This window comes from Nycticebus coucang, chromosome 10, assembly GCF_027406575.1.
Source record: "Nycticebus coucang isolate mNycCou1 chromosome 10, mNycCou1.pri, whole genome shotgun sequence".
In the NCBI taxonomy this organism is placed as follows: Eukaryota; Metazoa; Chordata; class Mammalia; order Primates; family Lorisidae; genus Nycticebus; species Nycticebus coucang.
The window spans coordinates 35290602-35309005 of NC_069789.1; the positions used below are offsets into that span (position 1 = coordinate 35290602).

Below are 18404 nucleotides of genomic sequence, written 5' to 3' on the forward strand. Positions count from 1 at the left end.
CTAGCTTCCCCACAGAGAGCTGAGAGCCCCTACTCTCACTCGGGGTCTGAGGGCCTATCCCCCAGGAGTTCGGATCCTGGGTGATTTCTCAAGGGGAGTGCACAGTGCCTGAGCTGCGTCAGGTCAGCGCTGACTCTGGGACACGTGAGCGAGGAGAGGGCACTCTGCTGAGGGGAAATCAAGCCTTGGCGGCACTTCCCTGCGGTGCAGTGCAGGAGCCCTCCCCGGGCCGTAGTGTTGCGTAAAACTGAATGAAACTCTAGCTTCCCCCCCACACACTCCCAATCGGGGTCTGGGGGCCCATCCCCCAAGAGTTCTGATTCTTGGGGGATCTCTTGAGGGGTGTGGACCCAGCACAAACTGCGGCCGCTCAGTGCTGACTCTGGGGTGCGGGACATAGGAGAAAAGGGTCGCCTGAGTGCCCACACCAGAGCAGCAGTTCCCTGGAGGTAGATCAACAGCCGTTTTTTCTTTGACGGCAGAACGCTCACTTCTGGATATTCTGAGGCCACACCCCCTGTCTCCCTGGGCAACCAGAGGAGGCCACCGGTGAGCGGGGGATTTCCTGACACGGCTCACAAACCTGGGAAGCTTCCAGGGTGGGGCCGACCCAGAGAGGTGTTCGGACGCAAATCTCCAGCAGCAAAGACGTTTGAACTCAAAACAGCCCGTCTTCTGTAGGTGACTTCGACAGGAACAGAGACAGAACCCCGCAAAGTTGTCTATTCTGTTCTGTTCTGTTACCAGCATCCATCAGGGACAGGGCTAAGCCTGAGTGAACACCTCCTTCCCATCACCTGCATCAAACACTCAAAGATGTCAGGCCCCATCTCCTCCTGCTAGATAGCGGCAGTCTGCGGGGGCCTGGCAGATTTCCTTGTGATTCAGGCAGGTGCAAACCCCTGGAGTGTCTGTTCACTGCAGGCAACTGGGTTAGCCATCTGCAGAGATACCAGTGACTGGGTCCGACGGAGGGGCAAAGTGGGGAAGGAGACGTCAACCTTCCTAGACTACTCTGTTTGCTGGGTGGATCCTCCTGACTCCACGCTGCACTGGGGTGAGCCGTGTCAGAGGAGTCACCAGGCCCCTGTGATCCAGTTCCCAGAGACCTCTTGAACTCTCCCACCCGAGACAAGTGCCGATTGAGACAGGTGATTTGGACCTTTTGAACTGGGCTAATAGACTGAGGACTTTTCAGGTGGTGCCCTGGGTGTGCGATTGTAGGAAGGTTTGATTCTCCTTTTCCCACTGGGGCCAGAGGTGGGCAGGCGGGGTGACTTAATGGCTGATTTTTCCACACAGCTGAGACTTCAAGCCAGAGTACAAGTTGCAATAGGATCGAACAGAAATCAGCTGAAAGCAAGACAGAACCACTTTGCTCCACCACACCAGAAAGGGCCCCAGTTTCTCAGGCCACAACACTGTACGGGCCCTCGATAAAACCCCAGGGGAAAAACCAAAGGGACTAAAATAACCATGGGGCGGAATCAGCGGAAAAACTCTGGTAACATGAATAACCAGAATAGATCAACCCCCCAAGAACAGATATGGCAGATGTGATTGAAGATCCCATTCATAAACAACTGGCTGAGATGTCAGAAATCGAATTCAGAATTTGGATTGCAGACAAGATTAATAAAATGGAATTAGGAATTCGAGGAGAAATTCAAAAACAGTCTCAAGAATTTAACGAATTTAAAGACAAAACCACCAAAGACTTAGACACACTGAAGCAAGAACTTACAGCCCTCAAAGATATTAAAAATACAGTAGAATCCCTCAGTAACAGAATGGAGCAAGCAGAAGAAAGGATTTCTGACATTGAAGATAAAGTCTTCGAACGCTCCCAATCTCTCAAAGAGGAAGAGAAATGGAGAGCAAAAACGGATCACTCACTCAGAGAACTCTCAGATAATTCGAAAAAAAGCAACATAAGGATTATAGGAATTTCTGAGAACGATGAAGTCGCCTCCGAGGACACAGAGGCCCTTCTGCATGAAATTATGAAAGAAAATTTTCCAGACATGCCTAGAGAATCTGAAATTCAGATAGCAGACAGCTTCAGAACCCCAGCACGATTCAACCCCAATAAGTCATTCCCCAGACATATCATAATTAGCTTCATTAAGTTAACATGAAAGAGAAGATTCTCAAAGCAGCCCGGCGAAAGAAAACTATAACGTACAAAGGTAAGAATATTAGAATAACTGCAGATCTCTCTGCTGAAACTTTTCAAGCCAGAAGAGGCTGGTCATCAACTTTTAATCTCCTAAAGCAAAAAAACTTTCAACCCAGGATCTTGTATCCAGCTAAACTGAGTTTCATCTATGATGGAGAAATTAAATACTTCAACGACATTCATATGTTGAAAAAATTTGCCATAAGTAAACCAGCTCTTCAGGATGTTCTCAGACCTATCCTCCACAATGACCAACCCAATCCTATACCACAAAAGTAAACTCACTCAGAAACTTCGGATCAAACTCCAACTTCCACACTGGCAAAAGGATTAAAAATGTCCACTGGACCTTTGAAAAACTCGATACCCAAAATTCCACCAACCTTATCAATACTCTCCATCAATGTGAATGGCTTAAACTGTCCTCTAAAGAGGCATAGGTTAGCTGACTGGATACAAAAACTCAAGCCAGATATTTGTTGCATACAAGAGTCACATCTCAACTTAAAAGACAAATACAGACTCAGGGTGAAACGATGGTCATCCATATTTCAGGCAAATGGTAATCAGAAAAAAGCAGGTGTTGCAATTTTATTTGCAGATACAGTAGGCTTTAAACCATCAAAAGTAAGGAAGGACAAGAATGGTCACTTCATATTTGTTAAGGGTAATACTCAATATGATGAGATCTCAATTATTAATATCTATGCACCCAACCAGAATGCACCTCAATGTATAAGAGAAACTCTAACAGACATGAGTAACTTGATTTCCTCCAGCTCCATAATCATCGGAGATTTCAACACTCCCTTGGCAGTGTTGGATCGATCCTCCAGAAAGAAGCTGAGCAAAGAAATCTTAAATTTAAACCTAACCATCCAATATTTAGATTTAGCAGACATCTACAGAACATTTCATCCCAACAAAACTGAATACACATACTTCTCGTCAGCCCACGGAACTTAATCCAAAATTGACCACATTTTAGGTCACGAGTCTAACCTCAGTAAATTTAAAGGAATAGAAATTATTCCATGCATCTTCTCGGACCATCATGGAATAAAACTTGAATTGAGTAACAACAGGAATCTGCGTACCCATACAAAAACATGGAAGTTAAATAACCTTATGCTGAATGATAGCTGGGTCAGAGATGAAATTAAGAAAGAAATCGCCAATTTTTTGGAACAAAACGACAATGAAGACACAAACTATCAGAACCTCTGGGACACCGCAAAGGCAATTCTAAGAGGGAAAATTATAGCACTGCAAGCCTTCCTCAAGAGAACGGAAAGAGAGGAAGTTAACAACTTAATGGGACATCTCACGCAACTGGAAAAGGAAGAACATTCCAACCCCAAACCCAGTAGAAGAAAAGAAATAACCAAAATTAGAGCAGAATTAAATGAAATTGAAAACAAAAGAATAATACAACAGATCAATAAATCAAAAAGCTGGTTTTTTGAAAAGGTCAATAAAATAGATAAACCTCTGGCCAACCTAATCAGGAAAAAAAGAGTAAAATCTCTAATATCATCAATCAGAAACAACAAAGACGAAATAACCACAGACTCATCAGAAATCCAAAAAATCCTTAATGAATATTACAAGAAACTTTATTCTCAGAAATATGAAAATCTGAAGGAAATAGACCGATACTTGGAAGCACGCCACCTTCCAAGACTTAACCAGAATCAAGTGGAAATGTTGAACAGACCCATATCAAGTTCAGAAATAGCATCAACTATACAAAACCTCCCTAAAAAGAAAAGCCCAGGACCAGATGGTTTCACGTCAGAATTCTACCAAACCTTTAAAGAGGAATTAGTACCTATATTACTCAACCTGTTCCAAAATGTAGAAAAAGAAGGAAGACTACCCAACACGTTCTATGAAGCAAACATCACCCTGATCCCCAAACCAGGAAAAGACCCAACAAGAAAAGAAAATTATAGACCAATATCACTAATGAATATAGATGCAAAACTATTCAACAAGATCCTAACAAACAGAATCCAACAACACATCAAACAAATTATACATCATGACCAAGTTGGTTTTATCCCAGGGTCTCAAGGCTGGTTCAATATACGTAAATCTATAAATGTAATTCAGCACATAAACAAATTAAAAAACAAAGACCATCTGATTCTCTCAATTGATGCAGAAAAAGCTTTTGATAATATCCAGCATCCCTTCATGATCAGAACACTCAAGAAAATTGGTCTAGAAGGGACTTTTCTTAAACTGATAGAGGCTATCTACAGCAAACCCACAGCCAATATCATATTGAATGGAGTTAAATTGGAATCATTTCCACTCAGATCAGGAACCAGACAAGGCTGCCCATTGTCTCCATTGCTTTTCAACATTGTAATGGAAGTTTTAGCCACCGCAATTAGGGAAGAAAAGGCGATCCAGGGTATCCATATAGGGTCAGAAGAGATCAAACTCTCGCTCTTCGCAGATGATATGATTGTGTATCTGGAAAACACTAGGGACTCTACTACAAAACTCCTAGAAGTGATCAAGGAATACAGCAGCGTCTCAGGTTACAAAATCAACATTCATAAATCGGTAGCCTTTATATACACCAACAACAGTCAAATTGAAAAAGCAGTTAAGGACTCTATCCCATTCACAGTAGTGCCAAAGAAGATGAAATATATGGGAATTTACCTAACAAAAGACGTGAAAGATCTCTATAAAGAGAACTATGAAACTCTAAGAAAAGAAATAGCTGAAAATGTTAACAAATGGAAAAAACATACCATGCTCATGGCTAGGAAGAATCAACATTATCAAAATGTCCATACTACCCAAAGCAATATATAATTTCAATGCACTCCCTATTAAAGCTCCACTGTCATATTTTAAAGATCTTGAAAAAACATTACTTCGTTTTATATGGAATCAGAAAAAACCTCAAATAGCCAAGACATTACTCAGAAATAAAAACAAAACAGGAGGAATCACACTACCAGACCTCAGACTTTACTACAAATCGATAGTGATCAAAACAGCATGGTATTGGCACAAAAACAGAGAAGTAGATATCTGGAACAGAATAGAGAACCAAGAGATGAATCCAGCTACTTACCGCTATTTGATTTTTGACAAGCCAATTAAAAACATTCAGTGGGGAAAAGATTCCCTATTTAACAAATGGTGCTGGGGAACTGGCTGGCAACCTGCAGAAGACTGAAATTGGACCCACACCTTTCACCATTAACTAAGATAGACTCTCACTGGATTGAAGATTTAAACTTAAAACATGAAACTATAAAAATACTAGAGGAGAATGCAGGGAAAACCCTTGAAGAAATTGGTCTGGGTGAGTTTTTCATGAGGAGAACCCCCCGGGCAATTGAAGCAGCTTCAAAAATACACTACTGGGACTTGATCAAACTAAAAAGCTTCTGCACAGCTAAGAACACAGTAAGCAGAGCAAGCAGACAGCCCTCAGAATGGGAGAAGATATTTGCAGGGTATATCTCTGACAAAGGTTTAATAACCAGAATCCACAGAGAACTCAAACGCATCAGCAAGAAAAAAACAAGGGATCCCATCGCAGGCTGGGCAAGGGATTTGAAGAGAAACTTCTCTGAAGAAGACAGGCGCAAGGCCTTCAGACATATGAAAAAATGCTCATCATCTTTAATCATCAGAGAAATGCAAATCAAAACTACTTTGAGATATCATCTAACTCCAATGAGACTAGCCTATATCACAAAATCTCAAGACCAGAGATGTTGGCGTGGATGCGGAGAAAAGGGAACACTTCTGCACTGCTGGTGGGAATGTAAATTAATACATTCCTTTTGGAAAGATATACGGAGAACACTCAGAGATCTAAAAATAGATCTGCCATTCAATCCTGTAATTCCTCTGCTGGGCATATCCCCAGGAGACCAAAAATCACAACATAACAAAGATATTTGTACCAGAATGTTTATTGCAGCCCAATTCATAATAGCTAAGTCATGGAAAAAGCCCAAGTGCCCATCGATCCACGAATGGATTAATAAATTGTGGTATATGTATACCATGGAATACTATGCAGCCTTCAAGAAAGATGGAGACTTTACCTCTTTCATGTTTACATGGATAGAGCTGGAACATATTCTTCTTAGTAAAGTATCCCAAGAATGGAAGAAAAAGTACCCAATGTACACAGCCCTACTATGAAACTAATTTGGGACTCTCACATGAAAGCTATAACCCAGCTACAACTTAACAATAGGGGGAAGTGAGAAAGGGGGAGGGGGTGGGTAGAGGGAGGGGGACCGGTGGGATCACACCTGTGGTGCATCTTACAGGGGTATTTGCGAAACTTGGTAAATGTAGAATGTAAATGTTTTGTCACAGTAACTGAGATAACGCCAGAAAGGCTATGTTAACCACTGTGATAAAAATGTGTCAAATGGTTTATGAAGCGAGTGTATGATGCCCCATGATCATATCAATGTATACAGTTATGATTTAATAAAAAAATAATAAAAAAAATAAAAAAAAGAAATTTCAAGGTGAGGTGAGACACTGAGTCTTTCTAGAGATTAATAAGAATTAAATTGTATCTGTAAACTGCAAAATTCAGTGACTCTAGACGTAAAAACTTCAAAAGATAAAAACCTGAAATAACCAATAATGAATTTTCAATCTTTGCAAAGAATGGCTTCCTCTGTGTTTATATAAATGTGGCAGTCCACAAACAGCCTCAGTCAAGCTGGAGCTGAGACAGCTCTTGTGAGTAAACATCTAACAGTGGCTGGAAATACACGACTTCGCATACAAAACTCTTTAGAACACCGTTTTTCCTTCTAAACGTCCATCCAATCTTTTCTGAATGGTGAGATTAGTGGTGATTTTGTTTCATCCTATCATTGTATTTTAAAATTTCAAGCAAAGATCCAGTATCATTTTATAAGCAAAGCCTAATTTAAAAACAAAAACAGAATTTTTTCTTTTAAAAAAAGGATATATAGTTTGAGTCTTGTTGCTGCAATTATTATTACTCAAATCCAAACTTCCAACTCTATTTATGCAGAGAAACCTACTCCTTTGGGTAGAAACTATTATCAAAGTTAACAATCCAGTGACAGTGACTATAATTTGAGAAAGGGATTAGGCTTAAGAGTCTGAGAGACCCCAGCTCAAAAATCCCAGCTCCAATACATACCAGCTGTGCAACTTCAGGCAAGTTTCGTAACTTCTCTGATCCCCAGTTTTCTCATCTGTAAAATGTCAGTTGTGGGGACTAAAGGGCTACCGTGCCTGAAGTTATGCAAACCCACAAAACAAACAAAAAAACCCCTGTTTTATTCTGCTTCTTCCAAGTATAACAAATGTACCTGAAAATGGTGGCTAATATAAAATAAATCAGTAATTTCAAATATTTTCATCTGAAAACAAATGCAGATAAAGTTTCAAAGTAAAAAACAACACTGGAAAGAAATGTACTTATGACAGGCCACATCTTTCCCTGCTCTAGGAAGAAAGGGAAGGTGAACAACAGGAAGTACCTCTGACAGTCCTCTGTAAAGAGCCTAGAACTGAGGTTGGCCTACAGCAGACACTCAAAAATAGGTACTATCGTTACCCCTAAGTAGATTATGTACATAAATGAGAACAATGTGCCATCTTCAGACCTTACAGAATTTTAAGATATGGCTGTGTGGCAGACGTTTTAACTGCTGTATATTGGTAAGTGCCTAATCATTATTTGGGGTGTCAGTGTATGATGTGCAATCAATATGGCTCTCAGATCAAGAAATACATAAGAAATATAAAAAGCTGGAAGGAAGACAAACATTCTAAACACAAAGCCTGGATTTTGGTTAAAATAATTACCACCACATAACCAACACATACACAGATACAAAGTGAACCCTGTAATTATGTGTGTCTCTGATTTCCCCTGATTCCAATATTCAGGAACCAAATCAACATGATGGAGTTTGAGTTGTTTGATATGGGGAAAGAGAGAAGACAACTAGGAAATGAGGGTTGGGATTTGGGAATTCTTATTGTGTCTTGAGTTGGAAGAACATAAATTCATTTTATTCCTAGAAACAAGAATCTTGCCACTTCCACAAGTAATATGGACCAAGCCCGACTTCGGACTGGACTGTATTCAGGTACCTGGAGATAAGGGGTGAGCATTGGGAACCTAGAAAAGAGAGGCTAATGCAGGATCACTGGGACTCCTACTTTTCATTCAAACATCTCTTACATTAAGCTGCACAAACCACTCACTTCATTAACCTATTCTTGAATTATTTATTATCTTGCCCTGAGAGAGAGAAAATTGTTATTTCCGGTTACTTGTTCTGCTTCAGGGACTAGAGAACTTCAAGCCTGATAGAATTGGATGGAGCTTTTGGGCAAGACAAAACCAGAAAAAATAGCAAAGGAAGCATTTCTGAACAAATGGAGTAGTAAGCCTTTTAGAATGTAAATAATCCAAATCCATAGACAGAGTTCCTTTAAAACACACTAGCTGAGGTCTGTTTCACTATTAGGGCATGATATGTCTGTACCATATTTTATTCTAAATTAAAGTTCCATTTTCTCCTAAAAACTATCAACACTTTAAGGCTCAATTTTCTACCACAGATTAGACCCAGCATTCCAGGGTCTCATTTTGCTATTTAGAAGCAACGGAATTTTGCCCCTTCGAAGGCTCTGTGACAAAGGAGGAGAGAGGGACTGAGCAAAATCCTGCTATTTAGAAGTGATAGAGTGTTGTACCCTTCCAGGGCACAGAAAGATTTTTGATCAGCTCCCAAATTTCTGTATCTGAATAGTTTCTCTCACTCTCAGATTCCTAAATCAACTGATTCACAGATTTAGAAATAGGGGAATCATCTCACTTTAGAGATGTGAAAGGAAGCCCAGCAAGCCTCTTTCCTAGGTTGCCCAGCTGGAAGCTGAGAAAGCTTCCCTCACCAGGCTCCCCTTCCCCTCCCTGTCAGAGAATCATGTAACAGAGGCTGCTCTAGCTTCTTAGTTCTATTTTAAGATAAACTCTCTCATTCTGGAAACCACTTACACAAAACAGCAGCATCTCACCCATCCTGCAGTTTTCTTCAGGTCTTAATTCTGGGTCATTCCGCACTGTGTGCAAGTTCTCTGAGGCTCACCAAAACCAGGCTTCCAGGGAAGTGTCAGAGTGCTTCTCTGTAAGCTCTGTTGCTCTCGCTCAATACTTCTATTCAGAAGCTTTGGTCCTCTATTCCCACACCACAGCTGAAGAATTGGGACTCAGGACTACTCTCATCCTGGCCCACCTCCTGGAAGGCCAGCAGAAAGCTTGTACCCCCTGGGGATGCCAGGGGCCTGGCCAAGGTCTGACACCTGCAGAGCATCTTCAGGAGTTAGATGTTCCGACCAGGAGGGCAAAGGAGGAAACCCTGGTCACCCTCGGCAGGACTTTTCTCTTATTATCCCCTTGCCTCCTGCTTTTTCTCCCTCGCCTTCCGTTCGCCTTCCTTTCCATCCCCACCACCTGGTTTCCCTCCTCTCTGTGGGTTCAGACTCTCCCTACAGTTTCTCTTACAAGGTGCTCCAGTCGCGTTTCCACTTTGTCTCTAATTAGGTCTAAATGCAACCCACCACAGATGCTGACATTTAAATGTCTAGTTGTTATAGTTACTTGACTAACTGCTGGGACCTAGGGTGGGGCTCCTCCTTGGCCTCCAGCCCACTAGAGAGGAGGAGGAGGGAGAGGAGAAGAGTAGACCGGGACATAGCCGCCACTCCCCGCGGTCCGGGGACCCTAGAGAGGGTGTCCTCCCAGTCAACAGCGGTCCCTCCACCTCCAGCCAGGGCACGAGAAGGCACTCCCGGCATCACTTCGCCTCAAGATGCGGGGACCTGTCGCCTGCCCCGGACAAGGGAGCGTCTGAGGGTCTAACCTGCAGGTGTGCGGCAGCTAGCTTCCCAGGTCATCTACGCCAGCAACGTGGAGAAAGGGAGGTGAAATCACGGAAAGAAGTGGACAGGGTGCATTTGGAAAGAAAGAAAAGAGTCAGAAACTGCTGCGGGTTACTCACGTGCCAGATGGCGAAGAAGATGAGCGCAGCGCACAGGACCAGAGACAGCATGTAACAGAAAGCCGCGAACGTGAAGGCCATGGCCAGCGGACCCCACCCACCACACACAGAGAAGCCCCTGGGAGACCAACGCCTTTCCCTGGGACCGCACTCCCTGAAAGCGGGAGGCAAAAAGAAGCCACGACTGCGCACTCCTCTCAAAGCCAGTGGCCAGGAGGGCGCACGGCTGGCGGAGAGAGGCTCAAGGGTCAGCGAACAGGGGCTGATTCCCTCAAGGTCCGGCGACCCCGGACCGAGCCCTCCGGCGAAGGCAGAGAAAGATGCGCCGAATGCTGTTGGCGGAAACTGTCCCCAAATAGAAGACCGAATCAGCAGAAAATATTTGCCAGTAAGTGCCAACCACCGATCCCCTCGAAACCAACTCGGCGACGGATGCGAGGACTCCGTCCCCCGAATCCCCGAGAGGATGCGAGGACTCCACGAAAGACTGAGAGAGGAGGTCCCGTCCCCGGAATCCCCGGGAAGACGCTGCTTTCCGCCACTAAGCCAGAGAGAAGAGGCAAGCGCTCAGCTCAGGGCCCTCCCGCGCCACCAGGGTGCAAACAGAGAGCGTAGAGCCAGGTGCCGGGGCGGACTCAGAGCTTCTCCCAAATCCTAGAGGCAGCACTACCCTGTCCAGGAGAAAAGGTCTTTAGGTGGCCAGGTAGGTCCCGCAGGTCCTGCACCGCAGACGCGGCTTCCAGCGTAGCTGTGCGCTCCGAGGCGCACCCAGCCCGTCTCCCCACCCGCGGCCCCCGTCCGCCGGCCGCGGTAACTCGTGTCCAGGAAACTGGGGTTCGGTCCGGGGAGAGCACGGGCTCCAACACAGCGAGTTAGCCCGGGTTCAGATGGCTATAGCGGCGGGTTTCGGGCCAAAAGCTGCTCCCACGAGAGCTCGCTCCACCTGCTGCTGCGGCCGCTGCGAGAACTGTAGTGGCACGGCCCGAGATCCCCTCCCTCCCGACGCCCCACCCTCGGCTCCGGCTCGGGCGAGCTCGCCTCCCCAGCGGGCTGAGACTGCAGTGGCGGGCGTCGGAGAAAAGTGTGTGACGAAGCGCTGACCGGGGCTTGGTGGCCGCTGCGCCGCCACTGCAGCTGTGCAGCGCCAGCCTCTCAGAAGAAACTTGGAGACAGCAGTACCGGCCGGGCGGCCGCTAGGCGGAGGTGGAGCGGGATGAGTTGGAGCAGGGACTCTTTTTTTTTTTTTTTTTTTTTTTTTTGTAGAGACAGAGTCTCACTGTACCGCCCTCGGGTAGAGTGCCGTGGCGTCACACGGCTCACAGCAACCTCTAACTCTTGGGCTTACGCGATTCTCTTGCCTCAGCCTCCCGAGCAGCTGGGACTACAGGCGCCCGCCACAACGCCCGGCTATTTTTTTGTTGTTGTTGTTGTTGCAGTTTGGCTGGGGCTGGGTTTGAACCCGCCACCCTAGGCATATGGGGCCGGCGCCCTACTCACTGAGCCACAGGCGCCGCCCGGAGCAGGGACTCTTTTAAACACGTGCGCTGGGGGAGGTGGTAAGCTGCGGAAGGGTATGGCGTGTGCCTCGCGCCAAAACGCTGAGCCGCCCCTCCCTGTTCTGGCAGTTTCGCCTATCTGAGCGGGAAGTGTGGGGACTGAGAGTGGGGGTTCCTTGGTGTTGCCTGGGGATACCGGACAAACCGTTGTATCCTGGGCGCTAGTGGGGGGATTCTCCTACTCAGTGCGTAGGGATGCGTTTACAGCTCTGCTCCCAGACCCTGCAGAATTCTCCGTTAGCGTCCTTCCTTCCTATCTTCCATCCTCCCCCGCCATATGACCTTGGGATTGGGGAAATTTAGACTTGGTGAACTATTCAGGGCTGGCGAGGCAGCAACAGAGGCTCGGTGTTACTGGTGTTGGTGTAATGGAATGGTCAAGAGCACGCTTTTGAGGACAGACCCCTTTCTAGCTGCAGGTTATTTAACCTCTTTAAATCTAGGTTCCTTATTTGAAAAACAGGGATAAGAAGCAAACCATTTGAAAGGATTAAAAAGGAACATGAATTTTAAAAAGCCTAGCACGAAGCCTGGCACTTGCTACACATCCAGTAAGTGGTAGGGATTATTATCTGCACACTTTGCTCCAGCGCCCCAGCATCTTCCAAGTTCTTAAACATGTTTGCTTGGTAAGGGATTTCTGATCCAGCAGTGAAAGAAATTGCAGTCGTTCCTGATAGAACTTGGGTTTCAGATAAGTCATCAAGTCCGGAAAGCAAGAGAGATACCCTGAAAGGCCAATCTGGGTGAAGACCAGACCCACGTCATGGTTTGGAGAGAATCGCAGAGAATATGGTACCTTGGGTAGTGTGGGCACTAGATAAATAGTTACTCTTGGATTCTAACCGTCACAGCTGTGATTCCGATGGCTATAGAACTGGAAGGGATGAATTACAGAGAGCTAGTCATACACCTAGCTAGTGACAGAACTAGAATCCAGCCTGCAGGCTCCAAATCCTGGGCTCTTTCTGCTACATCTGAACATTCCTGCAGCTGTTTGGCCAAATCTCCAACTTAGCAACTAACAGCCTTTGAGCAGGAAGTGGGGCACGGGACCAAGTCCAGAGACTGTTGAACAGAGCAGTCAACAGATCAGCATTTAATCGCCTATGGGTGAGGACTGGCTACATACTTTGCAGGGCCAAGTGCAAAATAAAAATGTGGGGCTTCTTATTTAAAAATTAAGAATTCGAGATAGCGACAGCAAAGCACTAAACCAAGTATGAGGCCTTTCTGAGCACAGACCCTGAACAAATGCAGAGACTGCATGCCTGTGAATCCACCCTCACTTGGGTTAGACTCCATATCACTTTTTTTTTTACATAAGTATTTTTTCCTGTAAAAAATTGTCATTGAAGAAAATTTGGAAAATACAGAAATGAAAAAGTTAAAAACAAACACCATAGTTTGCCACACTTGGATACCACCAACACAATAGTGGTAGATTTCTTTCTGATTGTTTTTTGCTTTTCATTTTATATAGATTATTTCTTTTCTTTTCTTTTTTTTTTTTTTTTAGAGACAGAGTCTCATTTTATGGCCCTCAGTAGAGTGCCATGGCATCACACAGCTGACAGCAACCTCCAACTCCTGGGCTTAAGTGATTCTGTTGCCTCAGCCTCCCAAGTAGCTGGGACTACAGGCGCCCACCACAACGCCCGGCTATTTTTTGGTTGCAGTTCAGCCGGGCCGGGTTTGAACCTGCCACCCTCGATATATGGGGCCGGCGCCTTACTGACTGTGCCACAGGCGCTGCCCGATTATTTCTTTTCATTGTTGTAATTATACTGCATAAAAATTTGGAACCAAAAAACAATAATATTAAAGGAAAATGCAATAATTCAAATGTTTCGAGTCCCCTTGGGGACTGATCTGGTCTTTTGTTTCTGTTGGCTCTTGCTTATGGAGTCCTAATTCCTTGTGGGTCTGGTAATTTTTTATTGCATACCAGCATTGTTTTGAAACTTTTTTTGTGGACATTTGAGGCCTAGAATGATATCTTTCTTCAATGAGGATTTTCTACTTGTTTTTCCAGGTGTATTGTGGAATCAAGCATCCCCATTACCTTAATCTAAATTCAGCATGTGAGATTTTTCTAGGCTGACTAGAAAAAAGTGGTTGGTGTGAGGGCTGGTTTCTTTCTGCTTCACTTATGTACGTGGAGCAGTGCTTCCAGATCCCAAACCAAAGCAGACTGCTCATCAAGGCCCAAGCCTTAATGGTCCTTGGTCTCTGACTTTGCCCCCAATTCCACAAAGCACTAAAGCACAACTCAGTTTGTCAGCTACTTTTCCAAATTAACAAATGCCGCTGGGGAAAAACTGGCCCCAATCGCTGGCCAGTCTGGATTCTGAATCACTCTCATAACTTGGCCCCACTAATTCCTGACTCTCTTGTTAGGTCTTTGATATTTTCAGAAAGATGTTTTTTATATTTCATTCAGATTTTTTTTTTTTTTTTGCAGTTTTTGGCTAGGGCTGGGTTTGAACCCGCCACCTCCAGTACATGGGGCCGGCACCCTACTCTTTTGAGCCACAGGTGTTCAGTGGAAAGACCGGTCGAACCACCTAGCCCATACCAAAGTCAGGAGTCTCTACATTGTTTCCTCTACTGTAGACACTGAGTAGCCAATTACTTGATTTTTTTTTTCTATCCACCATACAGCCAGGAATGACCCTGTGGCAAAGTTTGAACTCATTAAAATAATTATACTTCTTTTAACCCGATGCCTGGTGGTACAGCAGTTATCTTATGAGCATGGGAAGGAAATCAACACATAAAGAATGAAAAACCTAAGAAGATAGAGAGCCAGGACCACTCACAAAATAACTGAGCCACCCTACCAAGCCTCAATTCCCTGTTCCCTAACATCTTGTTGAATTGGTGAATAAGACAATAAAACTTCTCACTTTTTTGATCCATGGAACTAAGGCATTCTGTTACTTATAGAATGTGTTCCCGTATATGAACACAATTCTTAACTGATACCATGGTTTAATGGGGGTGGGGTAATATCCTGATATGACAGGAAATTGAGATAATCAGTTGTGCTCTATGATAGCTAACCAGGTAGCTCTATGACACCATTAATGTCCCAGGCTCTTCTTGCCTTCGTGTCTTGCTATCCTTGGCAAGTGGATTTGGTTCTCACAGTCCCAAAATGGCTGATGCACCTCCAGCTATCATGTTCATCCTACAGGAAGGAAGAAAAAAGAGCCAAAAGTTTTCGTCTCATGAAGGCATATACTTGGAAGAGAATAAAGGAATCCTTCCCCAAAGAGCTCCTACATGTCATTGGCCAGAATTCTGACACTTAGCCACCTCCACCTAGTCGTGAGTCTGAAAAGGTGAGTCTTCTCCTTGCAGCCTTTATAAATAGGTAGCAAAGGGAAGGGAGTTTTGAGTGGCTTATAAATAGCCAGTTCACATTTATGGTATACTGCTGTAATCAGGTTTTCTATTATCAGCAAGCTAATAGAATTTCCAAGTGCCACAAGTTATGCCAAGAATGGTGTATAAATAAGGGAATGTTTTGCCAGTAGCATGATTGCGAGGATTCACAAAGTGGCAACTTAAGATACATTACATCAAACTCTTTTCTGCTCTTAAGTAAGTCTGATTGTTCCATGTTTTCCTGACCTATTTTGCTCCTCCTGAGTTTTCATACATAGGTTAGTTTTAGTTTTCTGCCTCTTCCTCTCTAATGTATAGCAACACCTCAGTTTATTGAAAGTGAAGGTACATAAAGATACTCCTCAACTATAATGGGGATACATCCTGATAAACCCAGCATACATGGAAAATATTGTATATGAAAAATGCAATCAATACACCTAGCCTATCGAACATCTTAGTTTAGCCTCACCTACCTTAAACGTGATCAGAACCCTTACATTAGCCTACACCTGGGAAAATCATCTAACACAAAGCCTATTTTATAATGTTGAATATCTCATATAATTTGTAGAATACTATATTGACAGTAAAAAACAGAATGGTTATATGCATACTCAAAGTACAGTTTCTACTGAATATGTAATGCTTTCACACCATCATAAATTTGAAAAATAAGTTGAGCCATCTTAAGTCAAGAACTGTCTGTAAAGTGTCTCCACAGAGAGCATGATGGCAGACAGGACGGACATGTAGCCCACCTCTCCCAAACCACCAGGTGAGAGGAAAGGCAGTCTGGACCTTCCCTGTGTGTGGATTATTGGAGTGGACAGACAGCTGGAGAAGCCCAGCGAACTGGCAGTTTGCTATATATGAGGGGTAATTTAAAATCACACACTCTGTTGTAGAGAATTTTCCCTGCTCGGCCGTGCCGGCCAGCAGGCCCCTCCCCCACGGAGGTCAGCAGCTTGTAAATGCTGACAAAATCCAATTGACAAGTAATTAATCCTGAACTGAGGGAGGCATCCGAAAGGAGAGCCACTCAAAACCACAGGGAGCTGGGCAAACTGTTGGACAATTGAAGGGAAGGGATCCTGCCCGGGAAACAGACATTTTGAACTACCCAAAAGGGCAGGCACCTTTCCCCCAGGTGTTGGAGGGGGCTGGCGGTTCAGACTGTGCAGCGAACTGGCAGACGCTCATCCAAAACTCTGAACCATAAAACTCAGAATAAATCCCACAAGCGCTCCAACCACGGAACGGCTTGAAGCCCAGGACCGGCTTTGGCTTCTGGGGCCGCGGAGCAACTGAAGCCGCGGGAACCAGCTACAGGAGACACCGCGGGAACTCAGCACCACTCCCCTTATGGCCAATTGCAGTCGCCAGTTTGCAGGGGAACCTGGGAGCAGAGTGGAGGAACTTAGGAAGCGTGGACACCTGCACTGAGTGGGAGGGTCGGTCGCAAGTGCTGTCCGGAGGAGAACAGCCCAGGTTGCACAATTCTTAGGCGACAAACTTTTACAGAAACTCCAAAATGGCGATCGGCCATGGAAGGTGGTTACCATGGTAACGGTATAAACTATAAACCAGGTATAAGTCTCAAAAACCATTCACAGCGCCACCTGGTGTCCAGAAAGTATATTGCAGTATGAATATATTCCTACGAAAGTTGATCCCTACAGCAGACATATAGACATTTATAGGTATATTTCTACCACAAGAATATTTTTGCAGTTGGTGCCTTTTTTTTTTTTTTGGTTTTCATGGGTTTTTTTTTTGCTGTTGTTTTCTTTTTGTCTGATTTTTCCTCACCATTTTCTTAGAGATTTCGATAATTTTTTATTATTACATTTTATATAGATACTTTTTTATTTCTATGTCTTCTAATTTTAACTTCTTCTTTCTTCTCACTTAACATTCCTTCTAACACCACTTTTTTCTCTTTTTTTTCCTTTCCTTCAATTATTTTATGATTATCACTGTTTTTATTGCAGTTGTTCTTATATTGCTGTTGTCGTGGCTATTGCTTGTATGTTTATGTGTTTCCGTCTATCTCTGTATCTATGGGCCCATGTGCCTGGTAACCTTTGTATCTGTTTATTTGTTCATTTGGACTCAATGAGCTTGGTGTTATGACCTGTAACCCTGAGCTCCTAACACGCCCCCTCCACTCTCACTCCGTGATCTGGAGACCTGCCCCCTCAGGAGTCCAGATTCTTGGCTGAACTCTCAAGAGGTATAGACAGGACCTGGACTGCAGCTGGCCAGTGCTAACACTGTAGCAAAGGAGCAAGAAGACAACGGTCGGCTGAGAGGGAATTAGACTGGAGCGGTGGTGCCCCGAGGTGAAGAGCAACAGCCATCTTCAGGAATAACAAGGCCCACCACCAGATATCCCATAGCCTCTCCTCCTGTCTTCCTGGGCAACCAGATGAGGCCGAGCATCTTCTCAGATGGCAACCACCATGGAACGGACCTGGGACTGAAACACAGGCCCCATGAGTAAAGGGTTTACCTGAGACGGTACCGACCTGGGTGGAACACGGGGACTAGAAAACACACCCGCAGAGCCGGGAAACTCCTAGGGTGGGGCTGATCCAGAGAACTTCTCTACTGAGCCTAAGACGCACCTGGCCCTTAGGGGATCACCAGCCCATAGACAAAGGAGGCCAAGAGGCTACAGCCAACAACTGATCGTGCTGCGAATACAAACCCGCAGGACTAAAGACAGGGCCTGAGACACAGGTTCTGGGAACTCAAATCAGCCTCTCCTCTGCAGAGGAATCTGGCAAGGTCAGAAACAAACTCCCACAGGGTTGTTCCCTTCACCCAGTAACATAAACTAAGGGTGGGGCTGGAACTGAGTGAACACCTCCAGCCTCCATCAAGTGCCCGAGGTTGACAGGCCACACCACTCCCTACTGGATAAAGACAGAGAATAGTGGCCTAGTTGAGCAGACACAGACTACCCTGTGACTTAGGCAGGTGCAAACCCCTGGAGTATCTGCTTACTGCAGACAACTGACTGGGTCACAGCCCTGTGTGGCTAGCAGAGACTGGGTGTGACAGAGCTGCAAGGTGGGGAAGGAGGCATCATTCTTCCCAGACTGATCTACTTACTGGTGGCTCTTCCTGACTCCACGCAGCACTGGAGCAAGCCTTTTAGAGCAGCCACCAGACCCTGTGACCCAGTTCCCAGGGACTTGTTTTTTTTTTAAACAT

At 44.8% G+C, this 18404-nt stretch overlaps 1 protein-coding gene across 1 annotated transcript in view; it reads right to left on the reverse strand.

Annotated features, from left to right (window-relative positions):
• Positions 1–10483, reverse strand: part of CNIH3 (cornichon family AMPA receptor auxiliary protein 3) — a 214557-nt gene extending 204074 nt beyond the window's left edge. The window contains exon 1 of the mRNA XM_053605366.1: positions 10234–10483. Within this exon, the coding sequence (XP_053461341.1) occupies positions 10234–10314 (81 nt within the window). The 5' untranslated portion in view covers positions 10315–10483. The remainder of the gene's footprint in view (positions 1–10233) is intronic.
• Between the last annotated feature and the right edge of the window lie 7921 nt (positions 10484–18404).